The sequence below is a fragment of the Equus przewalskii genome, chromosome 4, assembly GCF_037783145.1.
Source record: "Equus przewalskii isolate Varuska chromosome 4, EquPr2, whole genome shotgun sequence".
Taxonomy (NCBI): domain Eukaryota; kingdom Metazoa; phylum Chordata; class Mammalia; order Perissodactyla; family Equidae; genus Equus; species Equus przewalskii.
Window position 1 is genome coordinate 2,452,578 of NC_091834.1, and position 23,494 is coordinate 2,476,071.

The 23,494-nt window shown below is 38.4% G+C and overlaps 1 protein-coding gene across 18 annotated transcripts in view; it reads left to right on the forward strand.

Moving 5' to 3' along the window:
• MAGI2 (membrane associated guanylate kinase, WW and PDZ domain containing 2) overlaps positions 1–23,494 on the forward strand; it is a 1,255,661-nt gene that overhangs the window by 799,886 nt on the left and 432,281 nt on the right. For all 18 annotated transcript variants that reach the window (XM_070617000.1, XM_070617003.1, XM_070616985.1 and 15 more), the window contains 2 exons: positions 11,357–11,567; positions 23,191–23,270. In XM_070617000.1, coding sequence (XP_070473101.1) covers positions 11,357–11,567; positions 23,191–23,270 — 291 coding nt within the window. The remainder of the gene's footprint in view (positions 1–11,356; positions 11,568–23,190; positions 23,271–23,494) is intronic.

Sequence of the window (23,494 nt, forward strand, 5' to 3'; positions counted from 1 at the left end):
TCTGATCATAGTCATCCATTCTCTCTGGGTCTGATGTTCACCCTGTGTTCCATTTTCTTGTCTCATATTTCCTCTCATAGAAGTGATTGTAATTTCAGTCTGAAATCTCAGCTAGTTTATTGTCAGACAGAGATTGCTCTAGTTATTTCTGGCTGAGGGCTTGCCTTTGTCTGTAAAGACAGGTCTCTCTGCACACTCGTCCCTTCTACATAGCCCCATTGCTGGGAATAGCAGCCTTATCTTTTTCTTCCTAATTGACTTCTTTCTCTCATCAAAAAATACCTTGACTCCAATTTGACCCCAAAGAATAGCACTTGAATTATCAAGATCAAGATTAAACAAAGTCATCTTCTTTTTCTCTTTCAGCCCCTTTGCTGTTCCTAAAACTTCAGAAGGTGATGCTATGTTTCATATAGCACTAATCTCCTGACTTTTTTTTCCAGAATTTTGAAACCAAGATCTAAAAAATATTGTACATGCCTGTCCTGTATTTCATTTCATATCTTGCTTTGGTCTTTGAGTATTTTCAGTTCTTATGTCAGTTTGTCTCATCCCAAAGTTAGTTGAGGATTTGAAAGACTTGCTTCTATATGAAAAATATCTTTAGAATTCATTACATTATGAAAATCATGCAACATATACAATTTTAAAGCTGTGAGGATTCGTTTTATCACCATTGTTCTGGTCTATTTTTATTAAAATGTTAAAAATTAAATATTTCAGAAAGAAGAAAGTGTACTAATTAATACAACTCTTCTCCCCTGTTAATGGGAAATAATTTCCTCTGCTAATCTTTCTACTGATTCTTTCCAATTTAGTTTTTTCTACCTTGGGATTTTTTTTTCTTTGTCATCTTCCGCTCATAGACCTTGAATTTTCTATTTTCATGATTTCTCCTTTTGTTCTTTTAATGCTCTTAAACATTTGAAACAACTTGTAACCAAGCGTGGATTTTAGATATATATGAAACATAACTTTGAGGTTTTGAATATGCTTTCTTAGTAATTCACAATTCCCTGGCTAGCCCCCTGAATAGATGAGATTCAATTTGGTTACAAATATTACAGATAAAAAGTAATTTCTTTGTAGGATTGGGAATTGCTGCTTCCTCAATTGATATATCATCTCAAAAACCAGAAGCATAGTTAATCATTACCCTAATTCTTCCTAATTCTAATATTTTATCCCAGATTTGTTTCTTTCATGGCCTCAAATAATAAATGAAAATATTTGTTAACATCTCAGGAAAATTATATATGCCAATATATGTTTATGTATATTTATTGTATATTATATAATAATATTAATAAATAGTAAATGTATATTTAATAAATATATTTTAATTGCCACAGTTTTTAAGGGCCACCCCTCCTCATTCTCATCCCGTATATGAAAAGAATTTGAAATGCATTTTTTTAGACCTTGTAAACACTTTAAGAGAGCTAAGGGCTCAGAAAATGCCAACTAAAAGTCAGTAATCAATGTATATAGAAAAATCTCTGAAGGAGCAGAAAAAATAATCATCTTTGCTAACTAGACTACTGAAGCCCTTGGAGCAGCAACAGGAAAGAAACCTACTTCCCATTGTATTTCCCCTTTGTGCTTTTGGATTTGGTCCGTGTACGTGTTTTATTACATGAAAAATAAAAGGAATTCTTTTAAATGATGAGCAAAAACTCACTGACCTCTTAATGTGCAAACATTTTAGCACTCATGTTATAATTCCTTGTCTCATTTTAGCAGGTTTAGGAAAAATAAAGACAGTTGATTAAGAGCACTAACTACAATAAGCAGTAAGCTACAACCTCATCGTCTTTCAATCCACTGGCTCCATAGAATGCAGGTGGGGCCACCACATGACTGCTCTCTTTCTAAAGACAGAACGGCCTCCACTTTTCACTACAGGATATAATCTATAGTGTGACCGTAATAAAAAACCAATTACAGTGATAATTTTCTCTTGTCCAAGAATCAACCCTGAGTTGTTCATTCATTTACAAGAGCCTGTGGTTCAAATTCTAACTAAGCCCTTTAGCTTGTAGCAGTAAAAAGAATATGCTCTGACAGTACCCCCTCCCCACTACAATACAGTAAGACCTTGGATCAATAGAGCTGACACACTTTTTGATGAGACTGCTGAGTTTGCAAGAAAGCAAGGGAAACCTTCAAGCCCCACCAGTTCCACCACTTCCACCACCATGGTCACCCACAAAGGAACAGAAACCAGAGTGTGAGCAAGCTGCTGTAAGCAGATGTGAAAACCAAGATCGCCCTGGGGAGCTGTGAGGAGACTAAGCCTGGAGCAACTGTGAAATTGGGGAGCCGTGTCTCCGACTCTGCTTTAAGTGAGTACCCTCAATGGTGCCAAAGGGATGCAAGTCCGTAGCCCAGTAGCAGCCTCTGACGCCCAGCAAAATCAAATGCAAAACTCTATAGGAAATAAGACAGAACTTGGAAAAACGTGTGGTTTCTGAGGATTATTTTTTTTCTCCTTTAAATCACTTAACCCCACGGCAAGTCTCAATGGAAGAAGAAAAATTCAATTTACGCAAATGTTAAAGATCATATAAAAGCAACCACACTTCCTGTTTCTCTAGGGAGAAACCATGTGATTGCTTGACTGGTTTCACCACCCAATTTATTTAGCATTTTAAGTAGTATAGCTCATGGATGATAATATGTAACATTTACTGAACATCTACTGTGTTCTAGTAGTTTACTCTTCTAAGCGATTTAGATACATGTCACATTTAATCCTTATACTTAGGTAATGTTGTTATCCCCACTTTACAGTTAAGAAAGTTAAGGCATGCACAGAGTGGTTAAGTAACTTGCTCAACGTCACACTGTAAAGAACAGATTCAAACCAAGGCAACTCAACACCAGCCTTAGAAGACAGATTATACTGCTTCTTGCAGAGCATGCATGGTGCTATCTGAGCATTGCTAAACAAAAAGCAGAAACGTTTTTAAAAATCTCAAGTTATTTCTGTTCTCTTTCCTTATCAACTATAAATACGTTCCTCAATCTTCTTTTCCCCTTAAATGTTCTCTGGCCCAGCTTATTTCCAAAGAAATCATATGAAGACAGGAGAAAAAAATCATTAGGTTTATTAAAATTTGTCACATAGCCATTAGAAATATAAATCACAGAACTCTGTCATGGGGTAAAATGAATTTTGGAAATTCAAATTTTATGACTTTTTGAAGAAATGAAATCAACAATTTCCTATCTAGCTTAAAAACATTATTTCCCCTCATTTCAAAGGATGGCAATTACAGAGAGCTGAACATTAACTATATGCATAGACCATGTCAAATGAAAATATGGATAAGGTATAAAATAGGCAATCTTCTTCTTGAAATGGTTTTATCTTGGTGTTTGATTATTCTTTAATAAAACTGAGAGGGGGCATTCAAAACCATGGCATTCTGATTTATCCTCGATCTTGCATCCGAAAGGCAATATGTTAGATACTGCTGGCAATAAAGATGTAAGCGAGTGGAACGGCTGCTATATATATTGTTGTAATCTTGATACCTGAGACTGGACCAGAGCTGTGGAATTTTTGTGGACTGGACTGAATGCAAAAATGCATATATTTAACTCTCTTCCAAGTAAATGGTTTTCAGTCCATGTGCTATATACAGATCTTTGAGCTCTTTGGAATTTCTTATGGGAAGGAGGAAATCATTTGCTGAATCCAATGAAACCATTAGGGTAGAAAAGACGAAAGAAATTAGATTCCTTAATTCTTCACAACAGTAAAAGTGTACATAAAATATGGTTTTTATAGGCCATTGCTTGTAAGAATGTGTATTGTCTATGTCTCTTTTGTGTCCCAATGTTTCTATAGAATTTCTAGGAAATTCAACAGTCCTGGTCAAAGGGAAAATTTTTCCATCATTACCATTCTTTAAAAAGAGGCGTTCCTTCTTCATTGAAATATTCTTTATTTCCACTATTAGTGAAAAAGTAAAAACTTTGCTCTGGTTTTCAAGGCATCTAAATGACCTAGAAATGTGAAGTGGAATGCTCAAAAAATGCCAGTGTTTGATAAAGTCTGTTCACTTCAGGCCCGAGCATCTTAGGGAAAAATTACATTTGCATATCCAAAAAAAATCATGTTTACATTGAAAAATAAAACCAAGCTGAGAAATGTGTCTTGGAAAACAAAAAGCACAATTCTATATGACCGCTTCCTAATCAAGAAATAGCTTCACACCACCGTAAAAGTAAAACATGCATGGGTTATGTGGCTCCTCCTTAGTCAGAATTCAAATAGTCTAGGGCTGCTGAAACCACAGGTCTGACGTAGATGAGATTTGCATGAGGGCACATTTGCACGAGTATATTTGTAAGCTGAACTCCATGGGAGGCAGGGCGTGCCAGCAGGAATAGCTACATGTATACCCTTGGTTAGCACATAAGATCTGTTCTTTCCCATCCTTTATTACTAAAAGTACATCCAGACAATGGAATGTTATTCAGTGCGAAAAAGAAATGAGGGATAACACCATGAAAAGACATCGAGTAAACTTAAATGCGTATTACTATGTGAAAAAAGCCAATCTGAAAAGGCTCTGTACTATCTGACATTCTGGCAAAGGAAAAACTATGGAGACAGTAAAAACATCAATGGTTGCCGGTGGTTAGAGGGGAGAAAAGGATGAATAGGCAGAACGCAGAGGATTTTTAGGGCAATGAAATTAGTCTGCACAGTACTATAATAGTGGATACATGTCATTATACCTTTGTCCAAACCCATAAAACGTACATCCCCAAGAGTGAACCCTAAGGTAAACTGTGGACTTCAGGTGACAATGATGTGTCAATGCAGATTCCTCAGTTGTAACACATGTACCACTCTGGTGGACAATATTAGTAATGGGGGAGGCTGTGCACGTGTAGGGGCAGTGAGTACATGGGAAATCTCTGTGCTTTTCTCTTAATTTTGCTGTGAACTTAAAATTGCTCTAAAAAGTAAAGCCCAATTTTTAAAAAGTCCATTCTGTTCTTGGTGGGTACTTTCTCAATTACTTATACAATATCCAACATATCCTATTTTCAAAAAAAAGTTAAACCACATACAGAAGAAAGAAGTAATGATATTATCCAAAATGTAAAGTTAACTTCTATTTTCCTTACTGAACAGGGAAACAATTATGACATAGTATGAAACAATAATTGATAGTCCCAAACATGGTAAATATTGGTTCAGTGGATTGTAAGATAAACTTGTCTAATATACTACCTAATGAGATGAATTGTATCCCCCTAAAATTCCTATGTTGAAGTGCAACCCTCCAGAATCTCAGAATGTGACCTCATTTGGAAATAGGGTCATTGTAGATGTAACTAGTAAAGATGAGGTCATACTGGCATAGAGTGAACTCCTGATCCAGAATGACTGACGTCCTTATAAAAGGGGCATTGGAACACAGGTGTGTACACAGGGAGAATACCATATGAAGACTGGAGTTATGCTGCCACAAACAAAGGACCACCAGAAGCCAGCAGAGGGGTCTGGAACACATTCTCCTCTAGCACCTCCAGAGTGAACGTGGCCCTGCCGAACCCTTGATCTAGGATTTCTAGTCTCCAGAACTGTGAGACAATAAATTTCTATTTTGTTTAAGCCTTCCACTTTGTGGTATTTTATTTCAGCCCTAGTAAACTAATACATACCAGGTGGACTGCAGTCTCCTTGACTGCCCACTGCCTAACCTGGTGCCTGGCACTTAGTAGGATTTCAATAAATGTCTAATTAATTAAATAATATCATTTTCCTAGCAATATAGGAAATACAACTTCAGTTCCTTCTCTCACTGACTGTTAAATATTGGAGTTCCTCAGACAGCTGCCTTGGGTACTCATTTCCTGTGCTATATTGTCTCCCTAAAAAATTGTGTACAACTCTTTTGCATCATTGAGTATCATAGTACTCTATATAGTTACCCAGATTTTGGGGAGCAGCACTTCCTCTCCACCCCCATGTGGTCTTGCGTGTCAAAGAGGGTACTTAATTTGCACTCCACCAGCCCCTTGACTTCCTCTGCCTAGAAGAGGTGCAGTGACTTATGAGTGGTACATTTTGGAAGGATGGTCTGGGCCTGCTTGGTTCAACTCCTTTTTTCTTCCTTGAATGCTCTGCGTTGCTCTTCCAAGAATAGGTTCTGCGTGGGAAGCCTGCCCTGGTTCAGTGCTGCCTGTGGGGACATTCGCCTGATTCTGGGTTTCACCAAGGCCTTTGACACTCACCATGAACTCATCTCTAAGTTAGCCTTATGAATAGTAAATGTGGGAATGTTATGGGTCTGCATTTGCCTTACTCAATTTTTTTGTCATGTTTTATGCAGATAGAGAAGGTAGGTGCTACTTTTTACTTTGCTTTCCACCCAAATCACAATAGCCTGATAAAAAAGTTATTTTCCTCTCCCCCATGAAGGTCTTACAAATTGTAGGTATTAAAATCATGTTTGCTAATGTAATACTTGATTGATTAAATAAAAATAAAGGAATGAATGAATGAATAAACAAATGAGTTAGATGAACTGGGAAAACTTGGCTCAGTCATCTCTGACACATCAATAAATGTAATTATAGACATTTCCGAAGACTCCAGACATTTGTTTTAAAGAGATGTCTTACATTTCTCTTGGAAATATAATAGTACTATATAGTTGAGAAAAGAATTTATTTGTTCACTGCTATGCTTCTTGAATGAATTCTCTGTCAGCATATTCTATGTTTTCTTTTCACTCATTCTTTAATCCATTCCAACCTGGCTTCCTCACCCACCACTCCACTCTTAACTACTACCATAACTGGTAGCTAATGTCACCAGTGACCGCCATGTCGTTAATTTCAGTAGATTTGATGTCCTTGTCTTGCTGCACTGTTCAGAAGATTTGGCCACAGTGAAGTGTTTCCTCCTTGTTGCCCTTTGCTTGGCTTCAATGGCATGAGGATCAACTGGCTTTTCTATTCCTTCCCTGGCTCTTTCCTGGTCGTTCTCTGACTGACTGGTAAATGTTGGAGTTCCTCAGGCAGCGGCTCTGGGGAATCTCGTTTCCACTTGCTGCGCTGTCTCTCTAGGCAATTTCACTCATTCCCATGGCTTAAATTATAGTACAATCTAGCCATATGCTGTTGTCTTTCAAGTTGATTCTCCCCAGCCAAGAGCTCTCTGCCATGACATCTCCATTGTGAGCTTGGCATGGACCTCTGTCCTCAGTGTACGCAAAACTATACCCACAGTCTCCCGCCTCCTCAGAGTCCTGCTCCTCCTCTCATGTTTCCCAGCTCAGTGAATAGCCTTGCCACCCACCAGGTTTACCACGACTTCTTTTTGCTTAGCTGTCCAGGTTTTTTTTGAAAATCCTCCCAAATCTACACTCTAAATATTTTTTCAGTCCACTTCTTTCCATGCCCATGCCAATGTCATCTCTTGTCTGGAGCACAAAAATAACTCTCCACTTGTCTATAAATATCTACTCTTGCCCCTCTCAAATCCCCAGAATACTTAAGGGAATGTCTGTGGGAAATGAAAATCTGATTGGGTCATCCCCTTGAGTAAGATGCATTGATTCCTTCTCATTGCTCTCAGGATACGGTCCCAAATCCTGGCAAGCCTTCCAAGGCCTTGTCTAACTCAGTCCTTGTGTATCTGGTTCTTTCTCTCTTACCTTCCTCTGAAAGAAGTCTCTTGCTCCTTTTTTCAAGTCTCAGATTCAATAGCACATTGGAAAAAAGGCTTTCCTTGACTCTATTTTAGTATAAGGCTAGGTGAATTTGTGTGCATGTGATCTTATCTTTCCCTCTGGTGGCATTCATCCCGCTTAACATTGTCTAAAGACTACACATCTTGATGTATTTTGAATTCCATGAGAGCAAGGATCATGACTCTCTTGTTCCCTCTTTTGTCCTGGCACCAACTGAGAGCTTAATAAATATTAAGTGAATATTGAATAAATGAATATGTTCAGAAAACGACCTTGCATTTTAACTTTTCCAGTGCGTCACATTTGGAAATACCTGAGAACAGTGTGTTTCATGTATTGGTAAGGGCACGTTGTAATAAAGTATTAGGAGAATCTAAGGAGATCAATGGTACCCTCTTTTGCTTCTTTCCTCCGCAACTTACAAAGGGTAAATCTGTGCAAGGAACCAGCCAGGATTCTACATCAGTAAGGGCCCTATTATATTCATCGAGTCTTCTTTGTAAGGGCAAAACAATGAAAGCTTGTAAGGTGTTCTTGCGCTTCCTGATTCCTAAAGATACTTTAACATTGCTCCCTGAGATTGATGCATATGAGGAAAAATTCATGCGAGCAGTTGATTGAGACAAAGATGACATGCCACTTTAATTTACTCAGTTTAAATTACCTGTGTTAATTTTTAAAGTTATAAAAATAATAGTCAATGAGTGTAAAGAGTGTAAAGAGAAGAAAGCTTCTCCCACTCCATCGAAATTTACTATCCTTAGGTAATCAAAGTTGACTTGTGCATCTTCTGTCCTGTTTTCATGCTCATGTAGTTATATGCAAAATTCTATGCATATATCTAGCTTGCTGTTTGCTTATTTGAAAAAATAGTATTAACAATATCTATTACTCTGCAACTTGGATTACTCTTGAATAGTAATCTTTAGCACCTTTTCAGGTCAATAGATACAGATCTAATTCATTGTTTCTATGCTATGTAGTTTTCCACCGTAATGATAACTACAGTTTATTTAATCATATTCTCATCGGTAGGCATTCAAATCATTTCCAGTGCTTTGCAAGTACTAACAATGCTGCAATAAATATCTAGCTATCCTTACACACCACCACCTTTATTTCTAGAGGATATATTCTCAAAGTGGGATTATTGAAAGTATATGTGTATTTGTATATGTATATTTTTAAATGTTAGTAGCTTTTGATTATATTCCCAAATGATTGTAGAATTTCATACTTCTAAGATGGCTGCCTTATCCTCACATTGACATTGCGTATCAATAGTGCTGTCTTTGCAGTTTCTAGGTTAAGCTGTGCCCACCTCACCTTCTGCCATGAGGAAGTTATAGTGACCCTCACTGAAGGCCAATTGGTTCTCTACTCGTAACTATTTTCCAAGTTTCCCACTGGAGCATACTTGGACTTCTGGATGACGTCCATGCCACAAAGAAATCTCGGGGGCAGTATTTGTCAAATGTTTTTTCACTCCACCGTTTCTCTGCTGTGACCTCCCAATTGAGATTTGGAGTCACTCGGCAGGAAACATTCCTCCCACAGTTCTGAAAAACTAAAGTAGTTCCCCAAGCCTCCTCTGCTTTTGGCTCCACTGACTTTTCCTGTGGTTTCCCTCTTCTTACCCGCACCGTGCCACACCCAAGACCAAAACCTAAAAGATGCTGATGCTGAGTCCCTGAATGAACCAGGCTGTTTCTGAAATCTGTGCATTTCCCCTTTGAATTCCTGTCCCAGCCACTACCTTACTTTAGAGGAAATTCTTCTACATTATATCCTTCATCTTATTTACCCCAAGAATGTCTCTTTTTCTAGATGGTACCCACTCGACTCTTCCCTAACAAATAGGACTCACAGTCTGTCTTTAGTGGCAGAAAAGCTAAATGGGAAGATAAAAAAAAAAAACCTGAATAGCTCAAAGAGAATATAAATCAGGGAATTTTTCAAAAATATCCCATTATACGTTGTCTACACCTTGACCAAAATACTTGCCCAGTAATCTCATCCCATGAATACGTAGCCATTAAAATGATTGTTACCCACTCTCTAATGTACCCCTGATGAGATCTTTAGAATGTCTTTATTTCCCTACCTTTTCTCCGCCCTTTAGAACCTGAGCTTTCTCAGTATAAGGTTTAAAACCCATGCTGGTAATAGGTTTTCCATATAAAATTTCACTTCTCTTTCAAGAATCTGTCTTTACTACAAATGTCCAGAAATGTGATCATCCTTTATTTACATTTAACCATATTATGCAGAATTTATTTCTTCTTAATTTTTCCTTTCTCTTTTTCTCTCCCTATTTTGAGATCTCTACTCTGATGCAATCATCCTAGTCTGGTTAGAATAATTCCTCAAATGTTGTCCTCAGGTAGGATCCATGGATAGTGTGCATTCAGAATTTTTCATGGTTAAAGGTGACTTTCTTTTGCCTGGACTGATGAATAATTTTTGGCAGAGTTAGGTTCTTGGGTTGCTGGACTTCTTTTCTCCAGTTACTACGGATGTTACCTTACTGTCTTTGAACTTAGAGCATCACAGATGAAAGGTCTGATGCTCTTCTGTTCCTCTTTTCTTTGTGAGTAATCATGTTCCTTCAGTGTAGAAGCTACTAAAGTTCTTTTTCACATTGGAGTTTGAAAATTTCGTCTAGATGTGTTTAGGGGTGTATGTGCTTCATTCATCCAGCCCCAGAGTCAGTGAACCATTTCAATCTGGAGACTCAGCATTTCTTCATCTTAGGTAAATTTCCTCTACTTTTTGTTATTTCTTCCCTGTGTGTTCCTTTTCCTCATTCTAGAACTCACACTATTACATGTTGGGACTCTTGGGTCTGTCCTCTAAGCCCATTGTCTTAAGGTATTTCTCTCTTCATTTTTGCTCTGTTGTATTAGTTTTCTATTGCTGATGTAACAAATTACCACAAGCTTAATGGCTTAAAACAATGCAAATTTACAGTCTTATATTTCCATAGGTTAGTAGGCTGACATGGATCTCTCTGAGTGTTGGCAGGACTGTGTTCCTTTCTAGAAACTCTAGGATAGAATCCATTCCCTTGCCTTGCCAGCTTCTGGAGGCCGTCTACATTTCTTGGCTTGTGGTAATCCCCTTCACCTATCTTCAAAGCCAGCAACAGTGCTTCTCTTTGGCCCTTCTTTAGTAACCACGGCTCCCTCTCCTTCTCTTCTGCCTTCCAATTATACTTTTAAGGACCTTTGTCGTTAAAATGAGCTCTCCTGAATAACTGAAGATAATCTCTTAATCTCGAGGTCCTTAATTTAATCGGATCTGCAAATCCTCTTTTGCCATGTAAGGTGACATTTACAGGTTCCGGCAGGTAGGACATGGACATCCTTAGGGAGCCATTATTCCACCTGCCACACCTGTGTTGTGAAATGGTCCTCCAATTCAGTAATGAGCAATAATTAGCCAAAGGATAGACAAGAAAGATGAGTGACAGGGGAACTCAAATGGTCCTAGCGATAATTTTCAGAGCTGTTTGCAATTATGCTTTCCATGTCAGCCTTTACGGAGCTTATTCCCTGGTGGGGCGCACCCCACGCTCAGTCAGAAGTTACTGTGGTGAGAGCGACTAACCACGTGCTCTTGTGCTCTTGTAGAATCCAGCGAACACGAAGACAAGGGTGCGGGAGCCTCGGGGGAGACGCCCTCCCAGCCTTACCCTGCACCAGTGTACAGTCAGCCGGAGGAGCTGAAGGAGCCCATGGATGATGCAAAACCAACCAAACCTGAAGAGAATGAGGAATCAGACCCATTGCCTGATAACTGGGAAATGGCCTATACAGAGAAGGGCGAAGTCTACTTCATCGAGTGAGTTTCCCACATTCTTCTAACTTTGCCCTAAAGATCATAGCGGTATGTAAATGATGTAACCAATGGAGATGTGGTCAAAATAAAATAGTGAATTTTATTGTTTCTGATATTAGCTGCCGTCTTTGTGAGAAAATAATGGGATAGGACACAGTTAAGGATCCTAGACTACAGCTATAAATCAAGGAATGAGTTAAACAATCTGACTTTGAATTTATTGCAATCATGACAAAAAAGGCATATCTCCAAGTGATGTTATTATTGAATTAGAAATAGTGTACATGTTCATGGAGAAATGCTTATTCTACTCTCCCAAGACCTCCCTATAGTCTAAATGAGATAATCCCATCTTTTAAGTCAGATTGCTGGACACATCCTCTATCAGTGCAGTGGTTCAATAGGATGCAGCTATTTAGAGCAAAATGCTTGCTGGTCATAAAGGAAAACATTTTAAGCATTTGCCCCTGAAGTAGGTGTCAGTACAATCATTTGTCTTTGTATAGTTCATCTTAAATTCCATTCTGTTTGTTCCTTACCATTTTTATGACGTGCCAAGGAAACTGAAATGCTAATCCTGAACTTCCTGGTGATACTTACTCAATCTTTTCTTTTCTTTGGGACTTCTTTTTTCCAAACTGAATTTTTAATATATTTTATTAGCAATACTGTTTAGCTTTCCTTTTCTTGATATTCTAGGAGTAGAGCAACTTCTTTAGCGAGTTCCTGAGTTGAAGATCTTAGCACACAGCTAAATTGTTGATGTGCATAAGACAATCAAAGTGTTCATTAGGAAGAAAGAAACTAAAAATATTGTAAATGGACAACAAGCCTTATTGCCGCAAAGTTGTGCAAGACATAAAGAGAAAAATTAATAAAATCTGAGGTTGTCAGCATTGACGGTGGATAAAAATAGGTAAACTCTGATTATTCAAGAAAGATATTAAAACTGGATTCCCTTTCCCAACCTGGAGTGATTTCTGACTTAGATCTCCGTAGGCAGAACTCAGTTGTGAAATTAAAATGTTTCCACGTGCCAATATTTAATTCTCATGTGAAGGTGGAAACTTTGAAAGATGTTGCCAAGGAAATGTACAATGAAATAATTACTTGGTGCTCTGCTTGACTCCAACATGGATGAGAAATGCAGTGTTTTGCAGAAAAAGAATCACTACCAACCATTCACCTTTTGACAAATCTAATAAGTTTAGAAAAAGAATAAAAATCTCTTGCATTATTTCTTATGGCTATAATCAATGACCCAAAGACAGCTTTTATCAATTAATTGGAAAAGAGAAAGTCATGTAGAATTTTTTTAAATGCTCAAAAGTGTTTGTATCTAAAAATATGATTTTGTTATTGATAAGCACAGTATGGCACCATTGCAGACCAGAAGTCAAAAATATCAACCTGAGATGTGAGTTCACACGTTAATGTACAGAACAAGGAGACTGATGATAGACACAATTTTATTATGTAACACAGTGGGTGTAAGGCTATGTGGAAACAATAAAAGTAAGCCAGTGTGACAAGTTGATTAAAGAACTATTTCCCAGGGCCGGCCCTGTTGGCCAAGTTCCACGTGCTCTGCTTCGCAATCTGGGTTCCCCAAGTTCAGATCCTGGCTGCGGGCCTACTCCACTTGTCAGCCATGCTGTGGAGGCATCCCACACACAAAGTGGAGGAAGATTGGCATGGATGTTAGCTCAGGGCCAATCTTCCTCAGCAAAACAAACAAACAAACAAAACTTATTTCCCTGCAATGTTTCCAATACTACAGTTATAAAAGCCTTATTTCTTTGTGATTATAAAATAAACTTTCCTCTTTTAACTGTGTCAGGTTTTGGGATTGTGGAGAAAAAGGACTTTGGAAGACAGGAGTTGTGCTCCTAGTGTCTAGTAAACAATTGGGTGCTGTCAGGACTTGGGAGAATCCACCAGAATGATTCTATTAATACTCTAGCTGGTCAGTCAGTGTCGGCATCCAGAGAGTCATAAGATTTTGTCCCTGCTCTCAAACTTTTTGTCAAGTTGGGGAAGAGAGACAAATAGTTGCAAACAGTTAGCAAACAGTTTCTGAATTTTGTGCTGCCATTCGGAGAAGGACAGGCTCAGCACAGACTTAGGTAGTAAAAGGAGGGTGACTAACACAGACTTGAGAAGTTGGAAACATGTAGACAGAACATTCCAGGTACAGGAACTGTCACTGCAAGGACCTGGTCCCCTGGTGTGGCAGGGAGAGGGGGAAGACCCCCAACCCTACCGCAGAAGCCGGTGTTAGCTGTGACGTGACTGCTCACTTTTCGTTTTGCTAGATCACCTGTGCTTTGGAAAGACAAGCAGAGGCTTTTGTTTGTTCATATTCTATTATTGCAGGGAAGAACGGAGGGGGAGAGTATTAGGAGCAGAGAGATTGAGTCGGAAAATTAAGCCAAAAAGGACGTGATGGTTTCCTCTGTGACAGAAGGCCGAGGCTGAGGAAGCCTCATCCAGAGGCTGAGGAGAATGGAGTTAGGGCTGAAGAGACCGTGATGGGGAGGTGAGGAGTGCGGGGCAGGAGCGAATGGCCTGCTGACGGTGGGTTTCCACACCAGGCAGGCAGTCCCCGCCCCACCCTTCAGCCAGGGCCACTTTGAGCTCTGTCTTTCCTTCCTTCAAAAAAGTTACCTTTGAATCTCAAGACTCAGTGTGGTGAGCTCAGGAAGCACAGGGCAGGGAACGATCAGAGTTTTGTTCTCCCCGTCCCTCATTTCCACGCCATCACGACCTGCACTGGACGCTCCTTTCCCTCTGCACGTCCTTCGCTCTGCTTTACTTCCCCTCAATCCTCGCTGGTGTTCTCCTGACAGCTTTCACTCTCTGCTCTGGATTGCCCCTTCCCTTCCTAGCTACGTTTGACAAAACCGACACTTCAACCCACTGTCGTTGATCTGTGCCTGACTTCGCCATTGATAATCACGATGAATTCTTGTGTGAATAAACTCTAGACCATAAAAGCCCTTTGGAAACAATCGGGTAGAGCAGGAGACAGTGACAGGAGAGGCAGCTTAGTGGGGCGATAAGGACTTTCTTAGGGACTAAGCCATGAGGTGTCCTGGAAATTCTGGCCAAGAAACTTCTGAAACAAATACTCTTTGTAAGATAGAAGTTTGCAGCCTGGAAGCAAAGTCATGGTAAAGAAAGAAGACCAAAAGGAAAAGTAGAGTAAGTTAGGAGGTAAAACAGACAGAAGGAAAGGCAGGAGAGAAGGAAAAGGAGAGAGATTTGTAGGGTAAGGAGCGCTGACATCAGGGAGAACTTCCCTCTGCTACGAAGACTGCAGGACTCACTTAGAGTAATGGAAGTTTTTCCCTGGAAGTAAATCCCGCTCATTAAACTTTACTGAATTCTGTTTCTTGTGAAATGAAGATCATGATAAAACAGAAAATAAGTGAAAGAAAGGAGAAAGACCCTGTGGTTCTGTGTATACAATTTAAATATATATATATTTCTGAATAGAAGAGAGGAACTCTACCTATGCTGGAATTCTAAATTAAATATATATTTCTTAAAAAATAAAAATGTATATAAAAACATTGTGGGTTTTGAATTAAGGTAGCAAGTAATTTCTCTCTCTCTCTTTTTTTTTTTTTTTGGTCTTCTATGCAATGTTTTAAAATAGTTATTGATTTACTCAGTATTGCAAAGTAGTTTATATGTCTCAGGACTTGACAAGCTCTGCCTTTAGAAGATGAGGGTTTTTTCATCGCTGTTCTCGGTACTGAACACGTCTTTCCCACACTCTTCAGAATTGCTTTCTTTGATGAATGATGAAAGCAGACCCCTTTTATCATTTACAATGGTAGTTAATGGGAAAAGCTGTTTTTAAACAACAGAATTTTAAATTCTGAGTGAATGCATTCTTCCAAACATGCCCTAAAGCGTTAATAATGTCTCATGTTTAGCAATTTTCAAAAGACTTTCAAATGCATAACTGTTCAAAAGCAGTAGTTTCCTTAACTCATGACACCATCTTTACTAATATTATCTTTTAAAAAGACAGGGTAATGGGGGCTGGCCCCGTGGCCAAGTGGTTAAGTTCGCGCGCTCCGCTGCAGGCGGCCCGGTGTTTCATTGGTTCGAATCCTGGGCGCGGACATGGCACTGCTCATCAGACCACGCTGAGGCAGCGTCCCACATGCCACAACTAGAAGGACCCACAACGAAGAATACACAACTGTGTACCGGGGGGCTTTGGGGAGAAAAAGGAAAAAATAAAATCTTTAAAAAAAAAAAAAGACAGTGTATTAATTGCAAATTCAGATTAGTAATAATAGTTGTCACATATTAAGCGCCTACTTTTTTCAGGCTGTGTTCAGCTTACTTAACAATAATAACTAATATATGAAGCATGTACACTGTGCTCATTTAATTCTCACTCTAGGAAAACAAGCGTTATGGAAGTGAGTGACTTGCCCTTGGTTGTATAACCAAGAATTGACAAAGCCAGGATGCTTTGATTCCATTTAGCCAACACAAATTTATTGAGCACATACTATGTGCTAGGAACCATTTTAAATCCTGGGAATATAGTAGTCAACAAAATTCGTACTTTCGTGCAACATGGTCTGGGTCCAGGGTCTTTGCCCTTAACCAATTTGCTGTGGTGCCTACTTTACGTGTATTATATCACCACCACCCTAAAAAGCATTTGATGTACCCCCATTTTATCAATGAGATTCTGATGCACTCTTGGACAAATTAGCATTCCCGAGTTCTCATGGCTTAGTCACCCTGCAAAGCCATTGCCATTATCCCATACTACTTCCAGTGTATAAACCAACATTGCCTGAATAGAAAAGAAAACTTTTCTATTACAAATAGTATTTGTTTTATAAATTTCTTGGCCAGAAATTCACTGTTCCAGAGGCTAAATGTTCCATAAAGAAGAGTTGCCACAGGGTTAATCTGGATTGACATGCTTTGGGAATCCCATTAAATCACTTCTTTGTTTGGGAATCGGTTTAGTTAGTGACATACAAGAGACTGCTATTGCTCTGGCAAAAAACAAAACGACAACAAGAAACTATTTGTTTACTACCATCTTCCTGAATGGCACTGCATGCTATGATCTTAAATAATAGATTTTTAAAATCAGGCTTTTGAAACTAAAAATCACATCTGTGAAAAAATGGCATGGCTGTACATGGTTTCCTAAATCTTTGTCGGGGCTGAATTTCCTTGTAAATTTTAAACAAGACACACAATCTGTTTCTTTTTATGTTGCTATTTATGTCCTTAAGCTTTAAGTAAATCATCAATTACCATTTCAAACAAATTTAAAACTTTGATTTATTAAATAGAAGACAAAATACTTTGGAAATTTATTGGAGAGAAAAGTAAGATCAGGTTTTTGGTATGAAGCAACATCAGCATAATGCCTTCTCATTTTAGGCTCATCATATCCTGACTAGTCACAAAATCTGGTCTACGCTTACTCTCTATAATTTGTATTACAGAAATGGTAGATATATTAAATATTTTTTCATAATTTTTTTCTCATGCCTACACAAGACTCTGGTGCAACCCCTGACAGAAAATAAGTCTTTTAGACAAAACAGTGTGCAGCACACACTCACAATATCCAAAACAATATTTATAACAAAACCTGTTTTAGAAATGCTTTCTAAACATATGAAAGATAATTTGATGGCAAATTCACATATTTGTATGCTTAATAAAAATTTTAGGAAAATTATGTGGGAAACAATCACTATAGAGGTCATTGACAATAACTTTTCATGTGGGTTACCAATGTATACATAGAAAAAGTAGTAAAACTATGAAGAATGGAGTCTTGAATGAAAAAGGTACCATCGTTCATATCACTTAGGTATATCCACTCATTGCCTTTAATAGTTCATCTTTTTGGAATGATGGGATAGAGGGGAGAGAAAGTCTTCTGGAAAATGATATAACCATCTTGGGGATTGTGTTGACTATAACATAATATGTGATCAATTTGTATACCTGTAAAAATGAGTATTGATTTTTAAAAATACATAAAATATGGTCAACAATCTCTATATTATTATTGTCCCTGAACCTACATGACTACTGCTATTGAAACTGTAACATCCACACGCATGTTGAGTTGCTCAATAGACGCAATTTACCTGGATCTTGTTTGCCATCTTCAAAAGATTATGTTTCATGCAGCCAAATATCATTGACTTCAATCTCTTATTATTCTTTTGATGTAGTATTTCCCAGGATGAAAATACAGTTTAACTACTAGTTGAAGATTTAGATTCGGAATTCGCTTTTTGGGAAGACTTTTTCAATTCAATGCATTTATCATTATTTTAAATATGTTACTATTTTTTTTAGAGAAAATGGAGCAAAGGAAAGGGTAACATATTTCTTATTCTAATAATAACATTTCAGTTCATGAAATATCATCCAATATTTCATCCAATATCATCCAATCAGTCATGAAGACATTATTTTGATCTGTGTGGCAATATGAAGGTAGGAGAGAAGAGAGGAAAAGGAGACAGAAAGAAAAGAGGAAGGAAAGGAGGACAGGTCTTAAAATTAGGTTTGAACTGGGTTGCCCTTGCGGATCCACTTATCCACAGTCACGCGTTGCTTAAGGAGGGGGACACATTCTGAGAAATGCATTTGTAGGGGATTTTGCCATGTGCGAACATGGTAGACTGTGCTGGAGGGGAGCAAATCTGCCACCCCAAAATGTGTCTCTTTAATATGAAGATTATTTTAGGCTGATTATTTTTAAGAAACAAAAGACAGAAAGTTTTTCTCGTTATCTCCTTCTTAAGCCTAAAAATTCAGATTTTAAAAAACCTGTCTCAGGAAGCAAGCTATCACCTTAGCTTAACATGAACTAGGTCGTAGACAGGAAGGAACCTAGAGAAGCCTGTGTGCTGGGCTCCCCTCTGTGTTCTTCTGTTTCTGTGGCCAAACAAACACTTGTTTTCCAAATGTTTACTCCTTTTCAGCTACCTGTGAACTGCCTTCTTCCCTTTCAAGTCCCTGCCTCTCCTCACCCCCAACACCTGCTTTTGTCTTTAGCTGAGGATGGTATTTAAGGTGAGAGCTTTGGCCATTTTAGTGAGTCACTCAGTTTTCCTGGGTTTCTCTCATCTATATATGTTATCAAATGTTTGTTTTTTTCCTCTTAATCTGTCTCATGTCAATTAATTCTTAGACCCGTCAGAAGGATCTAGAAGGGGAGAGGGAAATTTCTGCCTTCCCTACAGTACTCCTACAAACCTGGAAGCTACAGCCTACTGCACACCTAGGCTATATGGTATTAATCTTGTGGGACCATTGTCATGTATGTGGTTCATTGTTGACCAAAACATCATTATGTGGCACATGACTGAGTGCCTAAGAAACTGATAAAGGTTTTGTACCCTGACTGGGAAAACATACGGCAAATGAAAAAATAGAATAGAGGATAGACTATGGCATAATCTACATGAAAATTTTAAGCTTTGCTCCTAAGAAATACTCCATCCATTTGATAGCATTTTTATTAACATAATTCTTTAGTACAGCTTCTAAGACCTAATATTTATATGTAGATCCTATAAATTATTTATTCTGGAAAAATATTCAGATTTGAATGAAGAAAATTTGACTTGAAAGTGTTTTGAATAGAGAATTCAAGTTTACAAGGAGAAAATGTTTCCAGCGATGTTAACTGCCTCTCAGTCACCCTGTGCTCTCTTTCATCTCTAGGCACATTGCAATTTAATGTAACACCTACTAAGTACAAGGCATTCAACACAAAGGAACTTAAGTGGTGATTACTACCATCAAATAGGAGATAATGTTCTCAGTTTCTAAACCATTGGCAAAGGAGCTGAGAAAAACATCTTTGATTACCCTCGGAGGGAGTGAAATAAAGCGCCCTGGTATAAAAATCAGAGTGTTAGGTTTAGTATGCCTCTGGTTTCAGATCACAAAAAACTTTGGACCTGGAAATCAGACATATCTGGGTTCACGCTGGCTCTTCCCCTTTCACACACTAGCTGTGCATCCTTGGGCAAGATACCCAGCTTCTCTCCACCTCTGTTCCTCTATCTGTAAAATGGAGTTAAAAACACTAGGCACAAAGGCTCATTAGCATTTAATGACGTGGTGCCTGTGAAACTTCTAGTGCAGTGCCTGACCAAGTGGACCAGCAGGGAATGTTACAAGATGGTGAGAATGACTTTGCAGTGGTGTGCCACAATGTTGGGCAGCTTTTTCTGTTGAGGTGAAAAATTTCCTCTGTGAGAAGAAAGTTTCCTCAGAAGATAAGATGTTGTCATTTAACCTTCTGCTTTTGTCACTTTGGCAAAGGTTACACTTAAAAGATAGGCAGAAATTTCTGATTCCTTTCAAGTCAGCCTATCACGTGTCTTCATGTCTTCAAGATCATTGTCTTCAAGATCGTTCCGATATGAATTTAAACTAGAATTGCAGAGTGGAGTGAAATTTCACTTCTGGTTTGTTCCAGTCTCCAGACAGACTCAGTACATAATTGAACATCAGAGAATTGTTTTGGATAAACCATTTTTTAAGGTTTTCAACTGGATTTTTTTAATATGACATTGATTGAACTTGAATAGCGACTGACTCCACTTGATCTCTCACTTTTCATGATCATCCCGTTAAGTTTATCCGTAGAAATATATAGAGTAGTATATTACTATGATTCAAAGTTCCTACCTAGAAAATATTTGTTCCATTCTCTGTTTCCACACAACTTGGATCAATGTGGAAAACAGATGTCCTGCATCTGAATCTACTCTAGCAATGAAAGTGAAAGGAAATCACATCCTCACATTTGAGAAAACATAGGATGCAAATTGTGAAAAATCCCACAATGGTCCCATTTTGTACACAGTTTCCTTCCCAATGTTTAATCCTATCTTCAAATGGAATTGTCGAGGTTTAAAAATATGTAATTTAAGGGAAGTGGAAAAGCTATTTGGTCTGTTGTCTCCCAAAGTCATTAAAAATATCCCCTTTGTAAGGCATCTTGAAGAAGCATGCAGATTACAAGGCTGGTAAGAGCCACTATTGAAAACTGCTGTGCTGTATCTTCATGTGATGTTTAAGACAATTACTGGAGGTAACTACTACCCACGTTTCTTTCAGAATCATTTCAGAAGATCAGCTAAAAATGCTGTTAACTATAAGAGACTCAGTCTGTCAAAATGTATTAAAGTGACATACTGTTAATGCTAGTTCAACCCCAAAAAAATCATACTGTAATGAAACGCTTTATATAAACTCAGGAAGGCTAGGAAATTCACAGTTCTCTACTAAATTAGCTAGTATTTGAGACCCATGTTGGTGTGACATAGAAGTGGTAATTAGACTGCCTGCAGTGGCTTGCTAATGGGCATAGATGTCTTTGCTTTCATGAGAATGTGTTAGAGACCTAGAAATGACTTTTCTCCAAAATGGGGGAAGGATTTGGAAGAAGCCAGGTGTGGGTAAACATAAGGGAAATTTATTTTTCTTGCCTACCTCCCAACATTTCTCCCTAGCACATAAAAACACAGACCTCAATGCACCCTCATACACACAAACACACTTTGAACTGAGCCATGTCTATAAAGAGCATCTTTAAAATAACTCTTTTTTTTCCCAAAATCGGAGCAGCAGACAATGAACTCAGTGCCTTACATTCAGGATAGTCATAACCCCCATTCCATCCATGGCATCAAAGATTTAGTTGAGAGGAAAAGACTAGATGATATTGACATGACTACAAATGAGGACCAAAATGAGATGGAAGTGTCTGCACTACTTTCCATCCTTCTGAAACTTGCTAATGAAACACCATCAGACTTTGCAAAGGTCAAACTGAGGGAAAATAAAAGCTAGCATACACTTCTGATGTTTTCTAATTTGACCAAATTCACAGACTGTATCTCATCATATTATCAGAGCCCCACTCAGAGAGATCAAGCATTGAGGAGTTCCTAAATGTGAAGAAAGTGGTGGAGAGTATTCTCTTTCCCCACGAGTCAGAAATAAAAGGGAATCTTCTTCAGGAGCAGAAACTTCATGAGCCAAGGGTCCTAATGTCTCAGTTCTCAGTTCAGGAATGGCTCTGCACATAGGCAGATGGGACGACGTTATTTGAAAGAAAATATTATTTGAAGAATGCTTTGACACCTTCTAGTCTTTTCCCTACTGCCCATGTTGACTCCATCCTTCCTTCTCCTTGCCTTGAAATTTCCTCCATTAAGTAGGCCCTTGGTCTCTAGGAGTTTGCTATTAAATATGCTGCCTGGGAGAATTTTCTGACCTTTGCTTTAAATGCAGATTAATTCATCAGATTATCTAGCTAACACTTGTGTCTCTGACACAATAAAATACGGTTAAATTTCACTAAAGAAAGAGAAAATACATGTGAAATTGCTATCATCATTATCATTTTGACTTCCTTACAATTGTGTTCAAATATCCCTATTATCTGGCTTTAATTTATATTTCCAGCCTGTTTTCTTACTTTTCCATTTCAGGTTCCATTCGTTGACCTTCTGACTCTTCCCTACATAAACCTCACACTTTTCCACACTTATGACTTTGCTCGTTCTTTTTTTCGAAGCCCCCACAAATGCCGCATACTTGATCATTTGTCCATTGGTAGATAAGGTCACTTGACACAGCTATTCACAGTAAAGATTTTAGCTCCAATGTGCATTTGTGAGCCATTGAGTGGTTCTTAAATTAAAGTGTGCGTAAGAATCACACGGAGTGTTTGCCAACAATGGAGATTTTGTGGCCCCGCCTCCAGGATTCTCATTTGGTAGTTCTCTGAGGACTGAGAACAGGCATTGTAATAAGTCCACCTGGTGGTTCCCGTGCGGGTGTCCAGGACTGATTTCTGAAACACTGAGCTAACATCTCTCCTTTACTTTTTAAATTTCTGGCAAAAGGCTCCCCAGAAAACATTTTTTCAAAACAAAAAATGTCATTAAAAATTATCATTAATTCCCAAAAATTCTATTGCAGAAACATTAGAATACAGACATTTTTCTCCCCTACCTTTCTAGCTGGATTGAAAGTATTTAGACGGGAGATAGCTAAATGTGGGTTAATGAAATTGCTATTAATCACTTTTTTGAGAAAAATGTAGGAATCCCAAGAACATGCTATAATTTGCATCACTGTTGTACCGCCTCTGCCAGCTCTGTGGAGTAACAAAACAGCTATTTATGAAAAGGGCAGGTTTAAAATGAAAATATTTCTTTTGCAAAACTCAGGAAACAGTATGAGAGCCTGCGAACTGCGCTCTTCCAACTGGAGAATCCCGCATTTGTAATAAATTCCTTTCGCTCTGGATGAGTTCTGCATTTTCAATGAGGTTAACTTGGCAACATTCTAGTTGATTTTAATAAAAATAGCTGCTTTGAGGACAAGGAGCTGAGGTTGCCAAATTTACAGCTGCCTCGCACAATTGCTCTTACACCTCCTTCAGGGCTACTGAGAACCAGTAAGCAAATTAAGTGTATCGATTGCAATTTTCTCGGACTAACCCCCCCTATTTTTTCTTAAGGAATAAACTTGATTCCTTTAGTATGTGTCTGTTCAGAGTGATCTCTTTTCTTTTCAGCCATAACACAAAGACAACATCATGGCTGGATCCACGACTTGCGAAAAAGGCTAAACCTCCGGAAGAATGCAAAGAAAATGGTAGGTTATTAAGTTTTTATGGTGTTTCTGCGCTTGCACTTGGAGAACGTTTGTGTTTCTTAAGAGAGGGTCTCACCTAAAGAAGCAATGATCTGGCTGAAACTGTTTTAAAGATGTAATGTGTAACGCTCAGATGGGAGAGAGAATTAACTCGGCATTTCAGTGGGGCCATGTGGTTTTCCTTTTTCTCTCTGAGGAGCTGTGTGGACCTCCCTTCTCTGTCA